Source organism: Dermatophagoides farinae, chromosome 1 (genome assembly GCF_024713945.1).
Source record: "Dermatophagoides farinae isolate YC_2012a chromosome 1, ASM2471394v1, whole genome shotgun sequence".
NCBI classification, from domain to species: domain Eukaryota; kingdom Metazoa; phylum Arthropoda; class Arachnida; order Sarcoptiformes; family Pyroglyphidae; genus Dermatophagoides; species Dermatophagoides farinae.
The window spans coordinates 3,161,023-3,182,587 of NC_134677.1; the positions used below are offsets into that span (position 1 = coordinate 3,161,023).

Sequence of the window (21,565 nt, forward strand, 5' to 3'; positions counted from 1 at the left end):
TAGTTTGGTTGTTTGATTGCGCCTCAAATTCATAATATTGAACTGTTGTCTTATATATGAATCATGTTATGACGAATTGTCACTGATTACATTACTATTGAAAGCTAACTGTCGTCTGAATATAAAACCATATGCTGGCCTTCTATAATTAGATGCCATCGGCCATATCGATGCACGTGTTGTTGGTGGTCCAAAACTGCAGAATGACTGGTTGGCCCTTTTGGAACTCACGTAAACCGAGCAAGCCTTAATTCTGCAAGCCTCAATTCCGGACCAGATGTCATTGGATACATTCAGGGCTTATCAAGCTGAGGTATTTGACCTTTTGGATAACACACACCACAAATGAACCCAACCACTCATTGCTATTGCCATTCGATTCAATTTGATAATGACTTACTTGCACGGATTCCTCAAAGCGAAGCATCAGAGTTGATGGATCGATTCTTTGCGCTTTGGCCAAAGAATGCACGTGTCCGTATGGTTAATAATCGTGTGGCACATGCTGTCATCATAATCATTTTCAACGTTAGTCAGTTTGTCATCAATTGGATACACATATTTCCATTACAAATTGGTGATTCTTACTAGAATCATACATTAATATAACCGACGACGAGTGCCATCTATCTGTGTAGACAAAAAACTATACTGGTTTGTAGTGTATCAATCATAGATGGTGCTAAATAGATTCGATTGTGCAGTAGATTCACAGAATTAATGCCGTTCAAAATAAACAACTGCTGATGGCCTCGATTCAGATTCTTGTGTTGATTGCCATAAATGGAATGGCTCCAAACTTTAATACATTGGATGAAACGAATGAACGTCATAAGAAGAGATGAGGTTATTTCGGGCATCGATGCCAAAGATTGCGTCTTGATGTACATATGCGATTTCGTGGTTAGAGTGTCACCACATGAACCACTGTCGTCGTCTGCTTTTTGCTATAGGTGTGTCGGTTTATTCATTTATTCTTTTGATTTGAAATTCATAAAATATCAACTGGAACAAACAAGCCGTACATGTATGTTGATTGGTATGATGCCAACTGAGCTGTTTTTTTTTTTTTTTTTTTTGATGAAATTCTAAATTTGTCTATTCTGCAGGCATCTGTTTTTCTGATTTCAAAAAGGTCTAAATATAACCATTGGGTGATATTGCCCAAGTGAAATTCCGTATTTTCGATATTCGTTTACAATTGGCGTCATTTTGCCTTGAACATGTTTAACGCCCATCATTCACACTCCTGGGGATCCGCCTAGCCTGCTCCTTCAAGATGGAATTTGGCTTGTTTAATTCAGTGCATCTGTTTCGATGATCAGTAGGCATCTAGCCATCACCAGGACCAGTCGTCGTACATTTTGTTTTGTTTTGTTCATTCGGTTAGTAGTATTGGTTAGCTTGTGTTCATTTTAACCTTTACTTTGTTACCTGTATTGAAGTTTTTAGCTTAATTCGCCCGTAATCATGTCTGACGAAGAAGAATACAGGTATTTAACTTTACCTTATTAAAATTTAAACGAATATTCTAACTTAATTATGACCACCAGTGAGGAAGAGATTGAAGAGCCAGAGCCAGAGGTCAAGAAGCCTCAGCCACCGAAACAAGCAGAAAAACCAGCTGAAGCTCAATCGGAAGCTGAAGCTGCTATGGATGAAAAAATCCGTAAGAAGAAACAGGAAGAAGAAGAACAATGGTCTGAGTACATTGAACAACGGAAAAAGCAAAAACAAAAAGAAGAGGATGATTTACGAAAGCTTAAGGAGCGACAAGCTCTCCGTAAACAAAAACGAGCTGAACAAGAACGTATGCTCGAAGAATGGAGATTAAAACAGGAAGCCCAGCGTATTAAGGAACTCGAAGAACGACGATCGAAAGAAGCCGAAGCAAAACGCAAACGTCTTGAAGAAGCCGAAAGGAAACGAGCTGCCATGCAAGCTGCATTGAACAAGCAGAAAACCGGTCAAGACAAAGTGGAACGAAACTTTGTCATTACAAAACGATCGGATGGAGGACCGGGTGCCGCCCTTGGAAATAGTGGATTTGATCGAGTAAGTTTCAGTGCATTTCCTTTTAGTTTCTGTCTCTCTCTCTCTCACACACACAGTTACTGTTTTAGTTCTCGAACGTAATATCGGCTCGATCCGAGATGGGCAAAACCAAAGAACAACTTGAAGAAGATAAACGTATCGCTATGTCGTTTCGTGTTAAACCCTTGGACATTGATGGTCTTTCGGTAGATGACCTCAAAAAGAAAGCTTCTCAACTCTGGGATATGATCGTACAACTTGAAAGCGATAAGTACGATCTCGAGGAACGTAAAAAACGCCAGGACTATGACGTGAGTTTCAAAAGAGATTCTATAGAATATTCAACACATTTACTGATTTTTCCAATTGTCTTAGTTGAAAGAATTGGCCGAACGTCAACGTCAAATCAATCGAAACAAGGCCTTGAAAAAGGGTCTGGATCCAGAGTACGTGTATTCTACTCATTAGTAGGAATAATTGTTCCATATATAAATAAATCTCTTTGTTCTTATAGTGCTCTGTCAGGCAAATTCCCACCAAAAATATTGACCGCATCCAAATACGAACGACAAGTCGATCGTCGAACATTCAACGACAAAAAGAGCTTGTTCGAAGGCGTATGTTTTCTATTTCACATTGGTTAACTCGATAAATGACCTTTCTTTTTTTTACACTTGATAGGGCTACGACGCCATGGTCGAAGCACAATTGGAAAAGATGTGGCAAGAACGTGTTAAAGAATTCAAAGATAAGGATAAATCCACACTACCTAAATGGGATCCTGAACATCCCAAAAACAAGGAGACCTATGAACCTGGCGCTCGCACCTATGATGTGAATGATGAAGATGACCTCGACCTGTTGGATGCCTTCATTAAACCACCGGGCTTTGATTCCGCCGGTGGCGACGAGGAATCGACACCAGCTCAAGTACCAGCATCCAAACCTCCACCGCCTGCCCAAGAGGAAGAAGAAGAAGAGGAGGAAGAAGAAGAAGAAGAGGAGGAAGAGGAAGAAGAAGAAGAGGAATAATCTTGTATACATGATGCTGAGCTTTGCTTCTCATGTGTCTCATTTATTGATTGTCTATTTATTTCTATTTATGTAAACGTACGTAAGTACGCCGACTAATTTGAACCAATAAACGATTGTTTGATTTGTCCAATGTAGCCAAGTGTTAATTAATTTTTTTTTTTTAGTTTTTTTTAATAACAAAATGAAGAACAAAAATACACAAAATAGCCGAGTTCTTTATTAATTGATGATTTGAATTTCACTTTTCTACTTATTTCATGCAAAAGAAAAAGTTGAACGGCACGTAAAAATGTAAAAAAGTGCGGACTGACTACTACCGAATTCGAATCCTGTAGTCCGCACTTTTAGTTATTTTTTCATTTTTTTAATAACGTAATGAAGATCAAAAATACACAAAATAGCCGAATTCTCGTTTGATGTTCTCTATCTGATATCAAGCGTTGAAGCCTACTGTTAGGATAACTTTACATGGCCCTTCTTCTACCGGATTCGAGTCCTGTAGTCCGCATTTTTAGTTATTTTTTATTTTTTTTAATAACGAAATGAAGATCAAAAATACACAAAATAGCCGAATTCTCGTAATCATTGTATAAAATGTTTTTTATTGCGATAATTTAACGAAAAATACAAGAAATGATTTGAATTTCACTTTTCTACTTATTTCAACCAAAAGAAAGTTTGAACGACTTGTAAAAAATGCAAAAAAGTGCGGACTACCGGATTCGAACCAGTGACTTTTAGATTTCCTTTAAATAACCGGAAGTTCTTCAGTCTTTATTGAGATAATTTAACGAAAAATACAAGAAATGGTTTGAATTTCACTTTTCTACTTATTTCAAGCAAAAGATAGTTTGAACGACTTGTAAAAAATGCAAAAAAGTGCGGACTACCGGATTCGAACCAGTGACTTTTAGATAACCGGAAGTGAACAGGAAGTTCTTCAGTCTAACGTGATACCCAACTACACCAAGTCCGCACCTGTATACCGAATAAAGGCCCGCGTCGGTAAATCGAGTGGAATGAAAAATTGGTTTTTTTCTGTAAACAATTGTCAATCTTGTAAAATATTAGAAATGTTGTAACATCAGATACACAAAATACAAACATTTTCATTTTCCATTTCGTTATAGGATATAGATATTTTTATTTGTTCATATTATTCAAGTAAACATTTGTTATGATTTTCAATATTGAAGCCATGTAGACATATGTCAAAAATCAAAGTTAAAGCAGACAGGTATAAATTACTTGATTCTGTATATGATGAAAAATTTAAAAAAAATTTTGAATTTGTTTCTAAATTGGGGAAATCTCCACTTCAGATACAATCAACTTTTGGAAATCATCGATATCACTCAAAATTGAATTTTTCTCCCCATATTATTGCTAATATTGTCGTTAAATCTGTTAGAGATTACGTAGAATTCTATTTGCATTAATCGGAATGCTTTAACCAGTTATTTAGTACCAGATATGGCTCAATCATATTACAAATCACAACACCACAATTGACTGATGGATTGATTGATTAAATTAGATAATGAACCAGAAGATCCACTCCTTCGGGAGTATTATAATGAAATATATAAAATAAAGTCCATCAAAAAAAACATACAATAGTTCAACAAAATTAAAAATCAATTATAAATTTCATAACAATAAATGACATGTAATTCAAAGAATTGATAATTTTATTGAACTTTTTCTCAACAATTGGAGTTTGATTTTACTTAAAAAAAATTATATGACAATTTTTGTTTTAAAAAAATTAAATTAAATTTTGATTCAATTCAAATTGATTTCCAAAAAAAAAATCAAATCATTTATCCAATGATTTGAAAAACTTTAAAAAAATCAAAAAAATTCTGACAACAATTTAAATATCTGACCAAAGAATTTAAAGTAGTGCACTGATAATTAAAATTACCTTTGATCTCCATTCTAGATTGTTTGTCAATACAATAGTTTTATTATATACAGTAGGCAAATATCAATGATTACTGAGATCAAAGAGGGCTCAACCTCCGTTTTTCCATCCAAGAATCTGTCAATACATGAGATGGCAATGTTTTCGGAAAAAGAAATCTCTCAATCCGAAACAAAAAAAATTTCCAAGCAAATGTATTCTGTTTTCAGCTGTTTGTAATTGATGGACAACGTGGCTTTTTTTTTGGATTTTCTGATGCAACAGTTTTGACTGGAACAAGTATTTATCACGTAATTTTTGTATATTTATTTATTCTTAACAAGTCTGATCAGATATGGCCGATAATCAACCCAGTGTTAATGTTGTTGCTGGTGATCAATCATCACAGACAACATCTCAATCAACCAAAGTGAAATCCGAAAAAGAGTTAAAGAAAGAAGCAGCTAAACAAGCCAAATTGGAAAAACTCAAAGCTAAACAAGAAAAGTTGAAAAACAAAACTGCGACCGATCAGGAAACTAGCCGTAAAGAAAAAAAGAAAAAAGAAAAGACTGTGGTCACCTATGAACGATCCATACCTAAAGGCCAGAAGAAGGATGTTCATTCTGATCCAATGCCTGATGCCTATTCACCTAAATATGTAGAAGCCATATGGTACGATTGGTGGGTGAAATCGGGATTTTTCAAACCTGAATACGGCCGTACTGATATTCTGGCACCCAACAATCCTCGTGGTCGCTTCGTCATGGTTATACCTCCGCCTAATGTGACCGGCTACCTACATCTTGGACATGCTTTGACCAATGCCATCGAAGACTGTCTCACCCGTTGGCATAGAATGTCAGGCCGTACGACATTGTGGAATCCAGGTTGTGATCATGCTGGCATCTCAACACAGATTGTTGTTGAGAAGAAATTATGGCGTGAACAGAAACTCACCCGTCATGATCTTGGCCGTGAGAAATTCGTGGAAGAAGTTTGGAAATGGAAAAACGAAAAAGGTGATCACATTTACGAACAATTAAAATTTCTTGGCGTCTCGGTTGACTGGGATAGGGCGGTGTTTACGATGGATCCTAAAATGTGTCGTGCTGTAACAGAAGCCTTTGTTCGGCTCCACGAACGCAAACTAATCTACCGATCAAAACGAATGGTAAACTGGTGTTGTACGTTACGTTCAGTCATATCGGACATTGAAGTGAACCACTTAGAATTGACCGGTCGTACGTTTTTATCGGTGCCAAATTACAAGAATAAAGTCGAGTTCGGTGTATTGCATAACTTTGCCTATCCCATCGATGAACCTGATTCAGATGGACCTAAAGAAGTAATCGTAGCAACCACTCGTATAGAGACTATGTTGGGCGATACGGCTGTCCTTGTTCATCCCAACGATGATCGTTATAAATCTCTACATGGAAAATATGTACGCCATCCTTTCGTTGATCGTAAACTTCCTATCGTATTAGATGAATACGTGGATATCGATTTCGGTACTGGTGCTATGAAAGTCACTCCAGCTCATGATTACAACGATTACATCATCGGTGAACGTCATCAAATGCCTTTGGTTGTAATGATTACAGACGAAGGTCTTATCGCACCTGGATTTGGCCAATTTTCCGGTATGAAACGTTTCGATTGCCGTACGGTTATCATTGATGAATTGACCAAACTTGGTTTGTACCGGGGCTGGCAAGACAACAAAATGGTTGTGCCACAATGTGATCGTTCCAAGGACATAATCGAACCAATGGTCAAATTCCAATGGTATATTGACTGTCAGGACATTGCTAAACGGGCAATCGATGTAGTTGCTACCAATCAACTACGTCTAATTCCTTCAAATCATGTCCATTTCTGGAACAGGTAAGTCGTTGACTTTTTTTTCACAAACTTATTCTATCTTCTTATATTTGTAAGATGGATGTCGAACATTCAAGATTGGTGCATATCACGCCAGAACTGGTGGGGCCATCGTATTCCAGTATATTTTGCCCATGTGAAAGGTCAACCACTGGACGATAGTGATGTTGAATCTCGACAACAAAAGCATTGGTTTTCCGGTCGAAATCCCGACGAAGCTCGTAGTAAGGCAGCTGTTGCCTTCAACGTAAACGAATCCGAAATTGAACTACGACAAGATGACGACGTTCTCGACACCTGGTTCTCATCAGCTCTATTTCCATTTGCCGTGTTTGGTTGGCCAGAACAAACCAATGATCTAAAAGCGTTCTATCCAGGCCAATTGCTCGAGACTGGTCAAGATATCCTGTTTTTCTGGGTGGCTCGTATGGTCATGATGAGCTTGTTGCTTAACGACAAATTACCCTTCGAAACTGTCTACTTGCATTCGATCATTCGAGATGCACATGGCCGTAAAATGTCCAAATCGTTGGGTAACGTAATTGATCCATTAGACGTTATAAATGGCATCACATTAGAGCAATTGCATCAAACTGTACATAATTCAAATCTCAATGAATCAGAAGTCGCTCGAGCCATAGCCGGACAGAAAGCTGACTTTCCTAACGGCATTCCAGAATGTGGTACCGATGCTTTACGGTTTGGTCTGTTGGCTTATACTACACAAGGACGTGATATCAATTTGGACATCAAGCTTATTGAAGCATACCGAAATTTCTGTAACAAACTTTGGAATGCGATCAAATTCACATTGCTCTATCTGAAACAGGATTTCCAACCTTTGCCAGTTAAACATCCATTGACCGGTAATGAATCATTAATGGACCGATGGATATTAAGTTGTGTTACTCAGGTCACTCAATCTATCAATATTGCTTTTGAAGAATATCGTTTCGCCGATCTAACACAGATCCTGTATGATTTTTGGCTTTACAAGTTCTGCAACACCTATCTAGAATGCATAAAACCGGTGTTCCAGGCTGAAGTGGAAAATCCTCGTGCTGCCGAAGCTGCACGTCAAACGCTATACACTGTAATGGATATTGGTCTTCGATTGTTGCACCCATTGATGCCATTCATCACCGAAGAGTTATTTCAACGATTGCCTCGTCGACCCGATTTTGATCCTATATCTTTATGCATTGCACCATATCCAACAACCGAACAGTTCGTGTGGTCACGTGATATTTCATTAGAAGCCGACGTCGAATTCATGGAGAAAATTGTTCATAATGTTCGTTCGTTACGATCGGAATATAATCTGCTCAAACAGGCAAAAGTAGCCCTACATATACGTTTCGATGCAAGCAGCAGTGATCTTGAAAAACGATTACTACCGTTGTTAAGCACTATCGCGGTAAGTGTATTGTTTTCATTGATTATAAGTAATCATGTAATTGAATACAATTTCTGTTATACCATTTAGACGCTGAGTTATTGCACACCTGTAGAAATGTTGGATTCGAAGGAAACTTGCACACCGGCTGGTTGTGCCATCATTCCAATATCTGACCATTGTCAGGCTTACATACATCTTAAAGGTCTAGTCGATACGATCAAAGAAACGGAACGTCTACAAACAAAGACGGAAAAGCTGAACGGTCAAATGGTCAAACTACATAAATCAATGTCTATACAAGATTATGAGACCAAGGTACCGGTTGATGTTAAGCAATCCCACGAAGATCGTCTTAAACAATTGACTGGTGAAATTGCTAAGGTTACATTGGCTCTTGAGACCTTATCATCGATCGGATCTGATTGATTTAGATGCTATAGTATAGGGAATATTATAATTCAATTGTTGTCATCTGTGTATTGATTACTTTTATATCAAATATATTCTATATGGTATTAAATTGGAATTGAATAAAATCCATTTTCATCATATCATTGTAATTGTTGTTGTTCCCAGTAAGTACCGTTAGGATAATTATAAGTTTTGATAGACTCTGGTTTGATATGACAGCCATAACCTGCATGTTCGGGAACCATATAATGACCATTCAGAATTCGAGCTGGATGTTGAAAATGTTCGATTAAATGAGGTACGTATTCTACCATTCTATTATCACGGGTTCCCGTGACTGCCACATAATCCCATATGGCAAAATGTTGTACGTATTCACAGAGACCTACGCCGCCGGCATGTGGACATACTGGCACGCCGTATTTAGCAGCCATCAAGATTACGGCCAAAACTTCATTGACGCCAGCCAACCGACATGAATCAATTTGGCAGTATTGCATGGCACCAGATGTTAAGAATTGTTTGAACATAACTCGATTATGACAATGTTCACCTGTAGCTACCTTGATGCCATACTGTTTTAATTGGCGAGCTATTTGCTCATGGCCAAGTATATCATCGGGACCTGGGGATACAAACACAAAGATGTCATTTTATTACTGCAACACTTTTATTACTTACTTGTTGGTTCCTCTATCCAAAGCACATTGAATGAAGCTAATTGTTTCACCCTTTCGATTGCTTCGGGTACATCCCATTTTTGATTTGCATCGACCATCAAAAGTTTATCGCTACCAATCTCTTCACGAACGATACGTAATCGATGTCGATCATCATCGATGTTCTCCGAACCAACTTTCACTTTGAATCGGGTATAACCTTGGGCCAACGCTTGTCGACATAATTGACGACGTGTTTGATCATCGTATCCTGTCCATCCTACTCTGTAATTATTTTTGTTGCCCTTTGGATCATTGTTTTTGACATTGCACGATTCTCTTACTCACCCAGTAGTATAAGCTGGATATCCTTCACGTCGAATAATATCCACTGTCAAAATAGACAAATTAACATTCTGTTGATGATCGTAGACTACACTTACCTCGTTCCTGTAATGATGATTTATTACGACTTAAAATTTCAATAGCTTCCTGTTTGGTCAACGCATCAGAACTATGAAGAAAAAAGAATGATTTGTTCTCAAATGATAGTCTTGCTAATGTGAGATACTAACATGTATTGAAAATCAATACAATTGACCAATTGTTCTGGTTCCATATCGACTAGTAATTGCCACAAAGGTTTTGCCTGCAGTTTTGCCCATAGATCCCAAATTGCATTGACGATGGCTGCAGTGGCCAGATGTATGGCTCCTTTTTCCGGTCCTATCCACCGCAGTTGACTATCATTGGTGAGACGTCGATGAAATTCCACCCAGCCGCCAGCGCGATTGAACACTTGATCCAAATCTGTGTTTATAACAAGCGATTTTAAAGCTAAAGCTGCGGCTAACACTACTTCAGTGCCTCGTCCAATTGTGAATGTCAAACCATGGCCTATTAAATCTTTATTGGTATGATTGACACCGATCTGGACGTAAACGCAGGAATAGTCTGGATCATTGTGCTTCAGAGTGATTTATTATAAAATGGCATTCAAATCAACAGCTAAAAACTTACCATAGCATCGGAACCATGGCCCTCTTTTGAAGAAGGAAAACGGATGTCATTGATGGATATTTTGTTGATTGTCAACATTGTGTCATCGAAGTTATTTCTAAGGTTTGTCCTTGTCAATCAATCAACCAAAATGAACATTACTCGTTATTAGCATAGCTATGTTGTTCACTTGTTTCTTATCATTAAAGATATTGCTCTAACATATCTGAATCTTTGGTTGCTAGATTATGAACTCGCATTATTATTCGCATTAATAATTGGTTCCATTCATTTTGTGTTTAAAAAATTGTTCATAAAAAACTTGTAGCTAACTTTTAATCTAATCTAAACTGAAATTTATTATCTTAATGTAATCTGAAACGTAGTGATAATTTCCAATTCTTTTCTATCCAATTCATTCATCATTATCATCAACTTTGTTTTATTGTCGATTATGATTATTTTTTCAATGAATGCCTAAACAAAACGCATCTTTTTCTGTCAGTTGTATTGTTAAGCATTCAACTATAACGATGATCACATATCAACTATGTAAGCTTAAAAAAATCCTTGAACTAGAAATCTGAATCCATTCTGTATGATGAAGATGATAAAGAATTTAAAAATAGACAACCATTTTTCGATTATTCATGAATGTGTTGTTTTATTTTAAGGATTAATCCATGTAACTATTAGAATGGTTATAAATTGATTAATCAACTTGTTTATTGTTGACGACAAACATAGAGACAGAAAAAAAACAAACAAATTTGACATTCTATATTGAAATTGAAAATAGATTCTTTCCATTGCAAATCGAAATTCTCAGTTTGGGTGTGTACGTGTGGTGTGTGTATGTTTTTTTTAAAAAATCAATTTCCAAGGAATTTTTTCCTTTCGACAATTATAATCGATGAAATAATTTTCAAACAATTATCATGATGATGAATAATTGTTATGTTTGACGATGACGATGATGATAATAGTGATGAACATCTCAAAATATGATTTGAATATATTTGGGTGACATTGTATGATGGCAACACACAATGATAAATGGAATGAAAAAAAAGAGAAAAAGAACCATGACATTAATCACTTTGTAGTAGATGAATTAAATGATTTGATTATAATCATTTCAAGAATGATGATGATGAAAATTTCTAAACTAACATGTTCAGAAATTCTATCATTCATTCTTATTTATTTATGAATTGGTGTCAATGTCAATCAATGTATGTTGCCAAAATATTTCAAATAACAAACAAAGAAGATTGAAAAAAAAAATAAAATGAATATAAATCTTTTACTGTAAATACAACACAAACATACAATAGAAATGAACAAGATTGAGATTATCTATTCTCATTAATCGAATACATTTGTTCCCGAAATCTAAGATGGTCATCATCATCATCATCTTTTGTTGTCGATTGTCATAAAGAATGAAAAATGACAAATGTAAAATGATCTTTTCAATTAAATTTATATCTAGAAAATTGAATCAAATAAATTCAAGGAAGAGAATGATAGCCGATCCATTGTTTGGGCCATACCACATGTATTAATATACGGTATACAATATAAATGGTGCCAAAAAAAAGTAAATAATGGTTAAAAATAAGTCATCAATGTTCAACGCGATGACATCTTAGATAAATTTTGATAAGTTGACAATTGTAAACTTGATGAACATAATGATGAATATTATGATGAAAATCAGGAAGAACAATGAATCGTTCACGGAACCATACAGCGTTTTCCATACATGTTTCGATAAATGAATGAAAATTTTTTCTACCATAATTTTCCGATTATTATTCAACACATAGAAAATGTTTATGGTAATTAAATAATTGCAAAAACGCAATTTATTCAAATACTATTACATCATGAATTAAATCATTGATTTTATCCATATGGATAAATTTGTAAAACAACTAATGAGCCAAAAATGTAATTTACACATAGTTCGATTCGAATAATTAATGAATCTGATGACGTACAAGACAACATAATAATAATAATAATAGTCTGCTCAATTTGCCATTAAACTGTATCATTTCTTTGGTAACAGAATTTTTTAATGCATCATCATCATTATCGCCGTTATTTGAATTATAATACCCGGCATACTGATCTTTAGGGTTCGTATTGTTGATACAAAAATATAATGAATTCATCAAGTTTTTGCTATGCTATAGCTGTTACTATTCATTTGGCTAGAGGATCTGTACAGATTTTAATATGATCGCGGTATTTGAAACAAGCAACAATTCTGGCATCAGAATGACTGGGCTATATTTATGAATGTTAGTATTTGTGTGTGTGTGTGTGTTTGTGTTTCTGATATATAAATGCCAAATCTTTTCAGAATATTGTCTACTATGTCGGAATATTTTGAATGATATTTCTATAGCATTATTGGAAATTCAACACGACAGATTTCATGTTGTCGAATCATTTTATTTGACAGTGCATGGTTTTTGATATGTTTGTGTGTGTGTGTGTGTGTAAGTATATGTCAGGGCGCGAATTAAATCATAGTTTTCAATGAAAAAGAAATTCAATCTCTATCAATTTTACCATCCATTCTCATTTTTCAAAATCAATGAATAAATCAATCAATCAAACATATAAACAAACAATGTATATTGAAGAAAAACTACGACAACAACAAATTGAATCGGAAATGTTACCGATGAAACCTCAACGGAAACCAAGCCGTAAGCAATTATTGTATCAACGACGATCTCAAACAACACCCCATTATATGTTGGCATCATGTTCATCAAATTCAACACTTCCGACACGTTTTCCAATACGTACAATAAAATGTTTAAATTTTCATTGTTTATCCAAAGTATTTGAATATGTTGATTTTAAAGATTTGATAAATTGTCAATTAGTTTGTTCATTCTGGAATGAATGTGTTAAATTTCATTTAGCAAAACGTACATATTTTGCTTATGGTAAACAATATAATGATCTACAAAGAATGAATTATGATGATGAAAAAGAATTTCAAAACAATACCAATGATTCGAATACACGTGATCCACTTTCATTGTCATTAAATTCATTTTATTCATGTGAAAAATGTCAAGCTATTATCAATGCAAAAATTGCCTACGATCGTGATGAATCAAATAATTATGCTGAATCAAAAAGTTCCGGTTTATCATCGACTAGTGAAAATCTAAGTTCAAGCTCAAGTCTATCGGCATCACAGACAAGTCTTACATCATCATCAGATTCTGTCATTGATTTATTGGATCAGAATAATAATAATACTAATGGAAATTATAATGATTACCGTTGTGCTGAATGTCAGGCTATTTTTGAAGAATTGAAAACATTTACAACAAAAACGACTAATAATAATAATAATAATAGTGATAAACAGATACGACAAAATTATTATGATCAATTTATCGATGCTATTCGTTTGAATATATTTGAACGAATTTTATCTAAATTACCGAAATTACGATTATTAAAATATGCCCAAGGTAAGCACATTTAATTTATGATAATTAAATTTTCAAGGGACGTTTTAGTGAAAAAAAATCTATTTCTAGATTATTCATTTTTAGCAATAGTGACAACACAAAACAAAAAAACCAGGAGCAATTAGATGCCAAACATTCATTTTCGTTTTCAAGATTAATGACCCTTTAGGTTTATATAGATCGCGGAAAATGTTATATATTTTTTTTCAATTTTGTTCCCTGCCGCTTGCCAAATGGTGTTAATTTTGTATGGTAAAAAATTTTTGTTGAACAAAATCAAGCCATTTGTTATCATTTTTAATTTTATTTTTTCGACAACTTCGACAAAAGCTAACAAATGACTTCATTCATCAGTTAACGGGATTGTTTTCATTATTTTTTTATAAAAAATGTCATAATATTATGATGGATGAGGCGAAACAAAAAAAGTCAAATAATGCATGACATACAAACATTTAATTATATATGAATATAATGTTGTATTGTTTGATATCCATTTTTTTTTTTGTTCTTTCTCTCACCATAGGGTATCGATATGGTTTCCAACATAATTGTTTGAATGTATATGGAGTGAATCTAATATTACGAACAAATCGTCATTGTCCACATCTGACCAATATTGACCTATCCAATTGTGTTGGCCTCACCGAAGCCGATTTCTATCAATTGGCTAAATTTTATGGTCAACAATTAATTTCATTAAATGTTTCGGGATGCCGTATTGATGAAACTTGTTTACGGTTAATAATCAAATCCTGTGATAAATTACGTTATTTAAATATGGCGAATAATTTTTGTCGTCTACAAGGAACATGTTTAGAATGGATTTCTGACAAAATAGAAACTATTGTGGCCGATTATAATCAAAATGTTCGTGTTCTTGATGGCTTATTGCAAGGAAAAGGGCGAAACATTATTGAACTTGAACTAAATGTTGGCTATTGTTTTAATCCATCAATGCCATATAAAATACTAGGCAATCATTTTCAGAATTTAATTTCATTGAAAATTATATTCAAAAGTTTTGGCAAATATAAACAAGGAATTTTCATTCATTTAGCCAAGCTAAAAGAATTAGAATGTCTATATCTCATTGAGGAGATTGATGATTTTGATTCTGAAAGCTCATTGGATGATTTTTCAGTGTTGGAAATATTAAAATCATGTGGTTCAAAGCTACGTGAACTATATTTACACGCCGCATCATCATTATTTGGTTGTCAATCATCATTAACTGATCATTCGATCAGTAAAATTGATACGTTTTGTCCATTATTGGAAGTGTTTTCAATAAAACGAGCATCAATTACTGATCAAAGTTTGAATTCAATTGCACGCCTTAGGAATGCCTACACTGTTCAGCTGATTGATTTAGAATATATTAGCGATAAAGGCATTCGACAAATTATGACATCATTTCGTGAAAATGAAGATCAACATAAACAAAAATTACGACAGATTTGTGGTATCGATATCGATGTTGGACATAATGGACCAAATATTGAACAAGTAAAACGAAATTAGCCATTGAAAATAGCACTATTGTACTGATATGTTTATGCAATCCATCATGACATTCAAAACATTCATCATCATATTCATTAAATGGATATTAATTACATTTTGACAACCGAATTTCCTTGTATGTCGACGTTATTGTTATTTTTTTGTATGCCTATTTGTCGATGTATATTATACACTAATGATTATTATTCAATTGATTCGTTCATCATCAATGTTTTTTTTATCTTGAATGCACTCGATATTTAATGAATAGTCAAACATCGTCGTTTTATTGACAACAACACAAACTTCAATAGATCATCATTCATCGATTCATTCAACAATCGCTATTTAATTTCGTGATAATCAACCAAAAAAAAATTGAGATTAATATCAGAAAAATATTGAGTACACTTCTGCCATTTATAAATGGCTTGAACGGAAACAATGATGACGTTCGGTATGGGCCACCACCCCCAATAAATCATTTTTTTTTTTTTTTTGGTCATAATCATTTTTATTAATCGCTTTCGAACCCTTATAATCAATCAAATCAATCAGCCAATCATAGTATTATTACTTATTGATTGACGAAAACGTTGCAAAATAAAATAAAAAAAATCTTATGACCTCTAATATTTGTTTAAATAAAATTCCAAATAAGTAAAATTCAATTTGCAATACTTTCACGATTTGTATTCATGCACGTGGATATTTAATGTTTATTTTTTATTATGTTTGACAAATATTATTATATTGAATTGAATATAGCTACAACTATCATTGCGATTCCAAAGATTAAATAAATAAATAAAAATCTTTTTCTAATCACCGAATGTTTGGTCTGATTTTTTTTTTATTTGGCTCATCTTGTGATCGATTGGCCAGCACGAACCGGCGCAAACCGGATTATTTTAATCAAGTGAAAAAAAAACTTTTATTCAGTTGTCAACCGTAGTCAACAAATGGGAGGAGATACAGTTAGGAAAAAAAGATGCAAATATTCAAATTTATCGAGACCAAAAAATCTTTGATCAGCTTTCACTAGCCTTGTTGTTTCAATATATATTGGCAATCAATAGTGCAGAATCAATTGAAAAGTAGAGGATACTGGTGCAAACTATAACTAGGCTAAACCAGATTCGAAGATCAAATAAAACAGTAATTTTATGTTATTACTAAAATACAATTACAATGGAAATGAATTTTTTTTTTTTTTTTTTTTGATCACTCATTTATGACAGAAATCATATGACCATGGATAGGAACAAGAAATTCATCTAAATTGGTCGGAAATGTTATTCGATGGATGAATAAATCAAATGTCATAATCATTATGAATGATAAATGATAATGATAAATATTTAATGATTATACAATTCTAGTAGGAAAAGGAAAGAAAACAACAATAGAAACGATATACCACTGTATTTAGGATTCGTTTTTTTTTCTTCCCTTTTGATATCATGAATCTGGTTTTTCCAATAAACAAACATAATAGCTAAATTATCATTAAATGGAAAAAGAAGAAGAAATCATGTGTCTGGTTGCTCGAATTAAACAACAACAACAACAACAAAACTATCGATCGATATTCAATTTTAAAATGATTGATTTTAAAATGGTTTTCAAATTCTAAATGCCATCAAATTGTATAGAATCGAATTGATCGACGATTCTATCAAAACATAAACATCATGTTTGTAATGGTGTAATTTTAAAATTTATAAGCAAAAAAAAATTGAGGTCAAAATTTTCAAATTAGTTTTTATCAATTTGATTTATGTCCTAATACGTCATAATAAACATTATTTCAAGGATGAATGAAAGAATTTAAAGAATAAAAAAAAAATTTTCTTTCCAAGCAAATTCTTGAAATATGACTGCTTGATGAATGTTTAGCTGATTTTTTAGTTGAATAACCGAATAAAAAAAATTTTTTTTACAAACAAACAAATAAAAATATCAAAATAATTTTATCAGGCAAATATCATCATCATCATCATCGAGTCGTTTATTTGATTTATCACACACGAACAATTTCAACAAAAAGAGTGTTGTCATTGTTATTATTTACATAAATATAGCAACACATATTGTCAAGATGTCTTCCCCAAAGTCACAAGACTTGATGATGATGATGATATATGGAACCATGTTTGGAAATATTTTTGATAATTATGAATGACTTCTACTAAAAGTGAAATGAAAAAAATGTTTCCATTATCATTTAGATGATTATTATCACAATTACATATGGTAGTGAAAAAAAAACAAACCTTCCAGCTACTGTTATTGATGATCATTTGAACTACCAGCGTTTAGCTTTAGCTATTAATCAATGAATGACATATATCGATTGATAATGTTTGTCAAAGTATTTAATTCAGTTTGTTGCCGATTTAGTATAAAATAGACTAGTCGCTTCAAGCATTGTCAACACAACGATCATCGCCAACTAAATGACAAATGGATTGGCTATAACAATTTTTTCGTAAACGAACAATTTTTTTCTTCTTCTTCTTCTTCATTTTAAACAGCATCAGTTATCCCGTATTGAAGTGATTAATCTTTTGATAAAGGTCTCAAAGAATCTGTAATCATGCGATATTGTCAGCTTTCAAGCTTCAGCCATATCTATTTGGATGAATATAAAGAACCGAAACCATCATTATTATGTTCGATACGGGTACTGATTGCTTTGTTGTCAATGTTGGGAACATCCATAATGTATATAACTCGAGTAAATTTAAATATTGCCATATTGGCCATGGTACAATCTAAAGATTCTGATCCTGCTTTGAAAACTATCGAAATGTTGGCAAATTCATCCACCAATATTTTACTCAATAATCCTCCAGCCGTGATCAACCAACAAATGGTACTTGAACCAATTCCATTGGAGACACATGGAAACGGAGAATTCGAATGGACACCTCCACAACAAGGAATTATTCTTGGATCATTTTTTTATGGTATGTTTTAATAATAATCTTTTCCATTTAAACGATTAATAAACTAATCAAATGAAATTCATTACATAGGCTATCTATCGACACAAGTGATTGGAGGACGTCTAGCCGAATCATATATACCGCCAGATAAGCTCATTTTCATTGCTTTATCCTCTTCGGGAATCATTAATTTACTGACACCATTTCTTGCACGAAATTCATGGCTATTGTTCATTTGTAGCCGAATTTTATTGGGCGCTTTTCAAGGAGTAGTTTATCCTGCATTTTATTGTCTATTTTCTCGATGGATCCCATCAAATGAACGTAGTACATTTGTACCTTGGCTCGATGCTGGAAGCATTATGGGAACAATACTCATATCAGCTTCATCGGGAAAAATAATCTTATATTTTTCCAATTTTGGTGGCTGGCCTGTTGTATTCTACTTTTCAGGTAATTCGATCAATTAATAACCAGTCTGAATTGTAAAATAATCAATCAATTTTTATGGATAAATCTGACAGGTGCTTTGGCTTTATTATGGAGCTTGTTGTGGATTAGTTTTGTTCGATCAAATCCAGAGGATCATCCTTTGATTACAAAAGAAGAGCTCAGTTTATTGTCAAACGATAAACAAAGCCAACAACAAGATAATCAATCAAACAATATTAGTCCATATTGGTTTAATATATTGACTTCACCGATATTTCTTGGAGTTTTGGCCACTAAAATCTGTTATGGCGTTGTCTTTGATTTCGTTAGTCAAAAAATTCCAGCTTATTTACAAGGCGTAATTGGTTTACCTGTAGATGAGACTGGCATATCATTCTCATTCATTATGATCGGCTATATGGGGACATTGCTTTCATGTGGTGCCATTGCAGACTATCTAATCAAAAATTCTTCACTAAGAACCGCAACTATACGAAAATTATTTCAATTTACATCAGCAATGATAATGATCGTATCATTGTTATTGATATCGGAAATCGGATTATCAAAATGGCCAAATGTATTCTTGTTGGCCGCATTAATGCTTGGTTATGGATTCACATCAGGAGGTGATTTACCTTCAGTCGTCGACATTAGTGGTCCACTTTCAGGAACGGTATTTGCCTTGATGAATACACTTTGCTCTATCAGTGGATTTATGGTACCATATTTGGTTGGCATTGTAATTGCTCCATCACCTACATCTGTTAATCTATGGCGATGTTTATTTATTTCTGGTGCCATCATAATGGGCATTGGTTTAATTTCATTTGTAACATTTTCATCGGCAAATCTTCAAACACATTGGTTCCGTCAAAAAGAATCCGATGAAAAAGAGGCATTGAAAATCCCTGTTGTTCAATTAGAATATAAAAATTCATTATCATTGAGCCTGGTGCCGCCTTCCAATTACATTCCAAGATATGATACATTCCCCATCGGATCAGTGGACAATCGATATCAAAGAAGTTTCAATATCTAGTCTCATTATTTGTAAACAATTTCAATTTCATCATTGTTTTTCATTCTATGTATAAAATTTGTTATGCATCCTGTACATTATATATTCATTACTTACAATAATTTTTTTTTTCGATCAAAAATCATGATTCAACGTTAAGTATACAAATAAAAAAAATGAATGAAAATTATGACAGCTAATTTTCCAATCAAATATTAATTGAATTGATTTCAATTCCAAGGTATTTATAATGATAAACAAAAAAAAACAGGGTTATACACCAGATACACATACACACAGTTTTATTAAAAAATCAATTTTTTTTTTGGCACACCATTACACATATCAATGTGATTTGTTTTCAATGTCGTAATTTCAACAATTTTTTTTGTTGATGTATTGTGCATTTACACATCCATCATCATCATCATAATCAACAACAACAACAACAGCAACGCCCTAATTAACAAACTTTTTCAAACTTGCACTTTTTTTTACATTTTCCCTCAACAACGATTCAAGAATCTTTTTTTTCCATTTACATTAATACATTTATATATCCACAATCATTCTCACCATTATGGACATTCAATGTTCAATTATGATCATGATGATGATGATGATGATGATGGGTGTGTGTGTGTGTAAACGTGTGAATTATTCACTTGGAAAATGTTGAACGGTTGCTTTAATTTGTTCAGATCTTGATATCGATTTCAGTTTTACGTAATAATTTACATGGACAAATGAATCATGCAATAAACAAAGACCGGATTACAATAATAAAAGACAAAAGGAATACAGGGCAAAAACAATGATATGTACAAAATGTAGAAAGATTTATAATAAAAATAGAGATATGATGAATAGAAAAATGAAAGTTGGTAATAATCTGCAAAAAAAATAATTACAAAGGTTTCATTGGTTTTAACACCTGAAAACAGGTGATGACGACGATGATGATGAAGATGATATATGAATAGACAGTAATTATTGTGAAAATTGAAATAAAAACTTACGAAATGTATTTTTCTTTTCTTTTCTTTTGGTACATTATTTCAAACTTTTATTCAATCATCTGGCAATTTAATTTAATTCATTTTTTTTTGCATTTGGACATTGTTGGAATTGTTTAAAATTTGTTTATGAACAACAAAAAAAAAGAAAATTGAATTGAAATAAAAAATCATTTTGAAGATTTTATCTAGCTATCTGATTATGTATGTGTGTGTGCGTTTGTGTGTGTGGCAAGTGATGAAAATGGAAAATAAAATATATTTATCGATTAATCTCTAATATTGATGTTTGTGATTAACATTTTATACCATCCAGATGAATAAAAATATATATATTTTGGCCAAGATAAACAAAAAAAAAAAAAAACAAAATGTTTGTTGCCACCACAAGGTGTGATGGCCATTGATCGTCACTGCCACCGCCCATCATACGAAATGAATAAATACAACAAAATCAATGAAGACGGCGCCCAATGTTTGTTGTTCATTCCTAATCCTGTCTATCTGTCGGTCTGTCAATTGATTTTTTTTTTTTAGTTTTCTGAATAAGCTTTTGTATAATCAATATCGAATTTTTTTTATTCTATGTTCCATTTTTATACAAATGCAATATAACAATAATCAACATCAATAAAATAGTTTGTAGAATGATTCGAACCATTCACAAATCACTAATGGAGGAGAGCTAGAGAGAGAGAGAGAAAGGCTAAGTACAGTTAGTTGAACAAAAACAACAACAAAAAAAATGACTGAAAATCAATTTTCAATGTAGACATTTGATTGGTCATCAAATTCGA

At 33.3% G+C, this 21,565-nt stretch overlaps 5 protein-coding genes and 1 non-coding gene across 8 annotated transcripts; 4 read left to right on the forward strand and 2 right to left on the reverse strand.

Annotated features, from left to right (window-relative positions):
- The first annotated feature begins 1,250 nt into the window (after window positions 1–1,250).
- Window positions 1,251–3,199, forward strand: up (Troponin T, skeletal muscle). Its single transcript, XM_047054321.2, has 7 exons — window positions 1,251–1,385; window positions 1,446–1,493; window positions 1,554–2,055; window positions 2,124–2,345; window positions 2,410–2,480; window positions 2,549–2,651; window positions 2,716–3,199. Exons 2-7 carry the CDS (start codon window positions 1,471–1,473, stop codon window positions 3,064–3,066), a joined length of 1,272 nt encoding a protein of 423 aa, XP_046910277.2. The 5' UTR covers window positions 1,251–1,385; window positions 1,446–1,470; the 3' UTR covers window positions 3,067–3,199.
- A 750-nt stretch (window positions 3,200–3,949) lies between these two features.
- On the reverse strand, window positions 3,950–4,045 carry TRNAF-GAA (transfer RNA phenylalanine (anticodon GAA)). Its single transcript has 2 exons — window positions 4,008–4,045; window positions 3,950–3,985 (listed from the first exon to the last, which is right to left on the reverse strand). It is a non-coding gene; the product is annotated as a tRNA-Phe (tRNA).
- A 1,146-nt stretch (window positions 4,046–5,191) lies between these two features.
- On the forward strand, window positions 5,192–8,821 carry ValRS (Valyl-tRNA synthetase). Of its 2 annotated transcripts, XM_047054129.2 has the most exons (4): window positions 5,233–5,275; window positions 5,320–6,865; window positions 6,920–8,279; window positions 8,349–8,821. In XM_047054129.2, the coding sequence occupies exons 2-4, from the start codon at window positions 5,331–5,333 to the stop codon at window positions 8,685–8,687; spliced, it is 3,234 nt and encodes a 1,077-aa protein (XP_046910085.2). In that variant the 5' UTR covers window positions 5,233–5,275; window positions 5,320–5,330; the 3' UTR covers window positions 8,688–8,821. The 2 variants fall into 2 exon arrangements, with proteins under 2 accessions (XP_046910084.2, XP_046910085.2); XM_047054128.2 differs by having other exon boundaries at window positions 5,192–6,865.
- Window positions 8,688–10,532, reverse strand: LOC124491486 (mitochondrial enolase superfamily member 1). The gene is made up of 6 exons (XM_047054130.2): window positions 10,352–10,532; window positions 9,907–10,298; window positions 9,775–9,845; window positions 9,680–9,722; window positions 9,354–9,616; window positions 8,688–9,297 (listed from the first exon to the last, which is right to left on the reverse strand). The coding sequence occupies exons 1-6, from the start codon at window positions 10,427–10,429 to the stop codon at window positions 8,813–8,815; spliced, it is 1,332 nt and encodes a 443-aa protein (XP_046910086.2). The 5' UTR covers window positions 10,430–10,532; the 3' UTR covers window positions 8,688–8,812.
- A 1,977-nt stretch (window positions 10,533–12,509) lies between these two features.
- LOC124491633 (uncharacterized) lies at window positions 12,510–16,005 on the forward strand. 2 transcript variants are annotated; one of them, XM_075735265.1, is made up of 3 exons: window positions 12,729–12,843; window positions 12,991–13,842; window positions 14,369–16,005. In XM_075735265.1, exons 2-3 carry the CDS (start codon window positions 13,023–13,025, stop codon window positions 15,364–15,366), a joined length of 1,818 nt encoding a protein of 605 aa, XP_075591380.1. In that variant the 5' UTR covers window positions 12,729–12,843; window positions 12,991–13,022; the 3' UTR covers window positions 15,367–16,005. The 2 variants fall into 2 exon arrangements, with proteins under 2 accessions (XP_046910268.2, XP_075591380.1); XM_047054312.2 differs by having other exon boundaries at window positions 12,510–13,842.
- Window positions 16,006–17,466: 1,461 nt separating this feature from the next.
- LOC124491634 (putative transporter slc-17.2) lies at window positions 17,467–20,051 on the forward strand. The gene is made up of 3 exons (XM_047054314.2): window positions 17,467–18,320; window positions 18,390–18,752; window positions 18,824–20,051. The coding sequence occupies exons 1-3, from the start codon at window positions 17,948–17,950 to the stop codon at window positions 19,771–19,773; spliced, it is 1,686 nt and encodes a 561-aa protein (XP_046910270.2). The 5' UTR covers window positions 17,467–17,947; the 3' UTR covers window positions 19,774–20,051.
- The last annotated feature ends 1,514 nt before the right edge of the window (window positions 20,052–21,565 follow it).

What these genes read in the sequence shown, in the direction of transcription:
- up (XM_047054321.2), top strand. Translation starts at nt 1,471, where the DNA reads ATGTCTGACGAAGAAGAATACAG. An exon ending in AAAAACGCCAGGACTATGAC is followed by an intron (nt 2,346 to 2,409) that starts GTGAGTTTCAAA and finishes CAATTGTCTTAG; the next exon opens with TTGAAAGAATTGGCCGAACG. An exon ending in AAAAGAGCTTGTTCGAAGGC is followed by an intron (nt 2,652 to 2,715) that starts GTATGTTTTCTA and finishes TACACTTGATAG; the next exon opens with GGCTACGACGCCATGGTCGA.
- ValRS (XM_047054128.2), top strand. Translation starts at nt 5,331, where the DNA reads ATGGCCGATAATCAACCCAGTGTTAATGTTGTTGCTGGTGATCAATCA. An exon ending in CATGTCCATTTCTGGAACAG is followed by an intron (nt 6,866 to 6,919) that starts GTAAGTCGTTGA and finishes TATATTTGTAAG; the next exon opens with ATGGATGTCGAACATTCAAG. An exon ending in CGTTGTTAAGCACTATCGCG is followed by an intron (nt 8,280 to 8,348) that starts GTAAGTGTATTG and finishes TATACCATTTAG; the next exon opens with ACGCTGAGTTATTGCACACC.
- LOC124491486 (XM_047054130.2), bottom strand. Translation starts at nt 10,429, where the DNA reads ATGTTGACAATCAACAAAATATCCATCAATGACATCCGTTTTCCTTCT. An exon ending in TATCCAGCTTATACTACTGG is followed by an intron (nt 9,617 to 9,679) that starts GTGAGTAAGAGA and finishes AAATAATTACAG; the next exon opens with AGTAGGATGGACAGGATACG. An exon ending in TTGGATAGAGGAACCAACAA is followed by an intron (nt 9,298 to 9,353) that starts GTAAGTAATAAA and finishes TTGTATCCCCAG; the next exon opens with GTCCCGATGATATACTTGGC.
- LOC124491633 (XM_047054312.2), top strand. Translation starts at nt 12,942, where the DNA reads ATGAATAAATCAATCAATCAAACATATAAACAAACAATGTATATTGAA. An exon ending in ATTATTAAAATATGCCCAAG is followed by an intron (nt 13,843 to 14,368) that starts GTAAGCACATTT and finishes CTCTCACCATAG; the next exon opens with GGTATCGATATGGTTTCCAA.
- LOC124491634 (XM_047054314.2), top strand. Translation starts at nt 17,948, where the DNA reads ATGCGATATTGTCAGCTTTCAAGCTTCAGCCATATCTATTTGGATGAA. An exon ending in TCTTGGATCATTTTTTTATG is followed by an intron (nt 18,321 to 18,389) that starts GTATGTTTTAAT and finishes TTCATTACATAG; the next exon opens with GCTATCTATCGACACAAGTG. An exon ending in TGTTGTATTCTACTTTTCAG is followed by an intron (nt 18,753 to 18,823) that starts GTAATTCGATCA and finishes TAAATCTGACAG; the next exon opens with GTGCTTTGGCTTTATTATGG.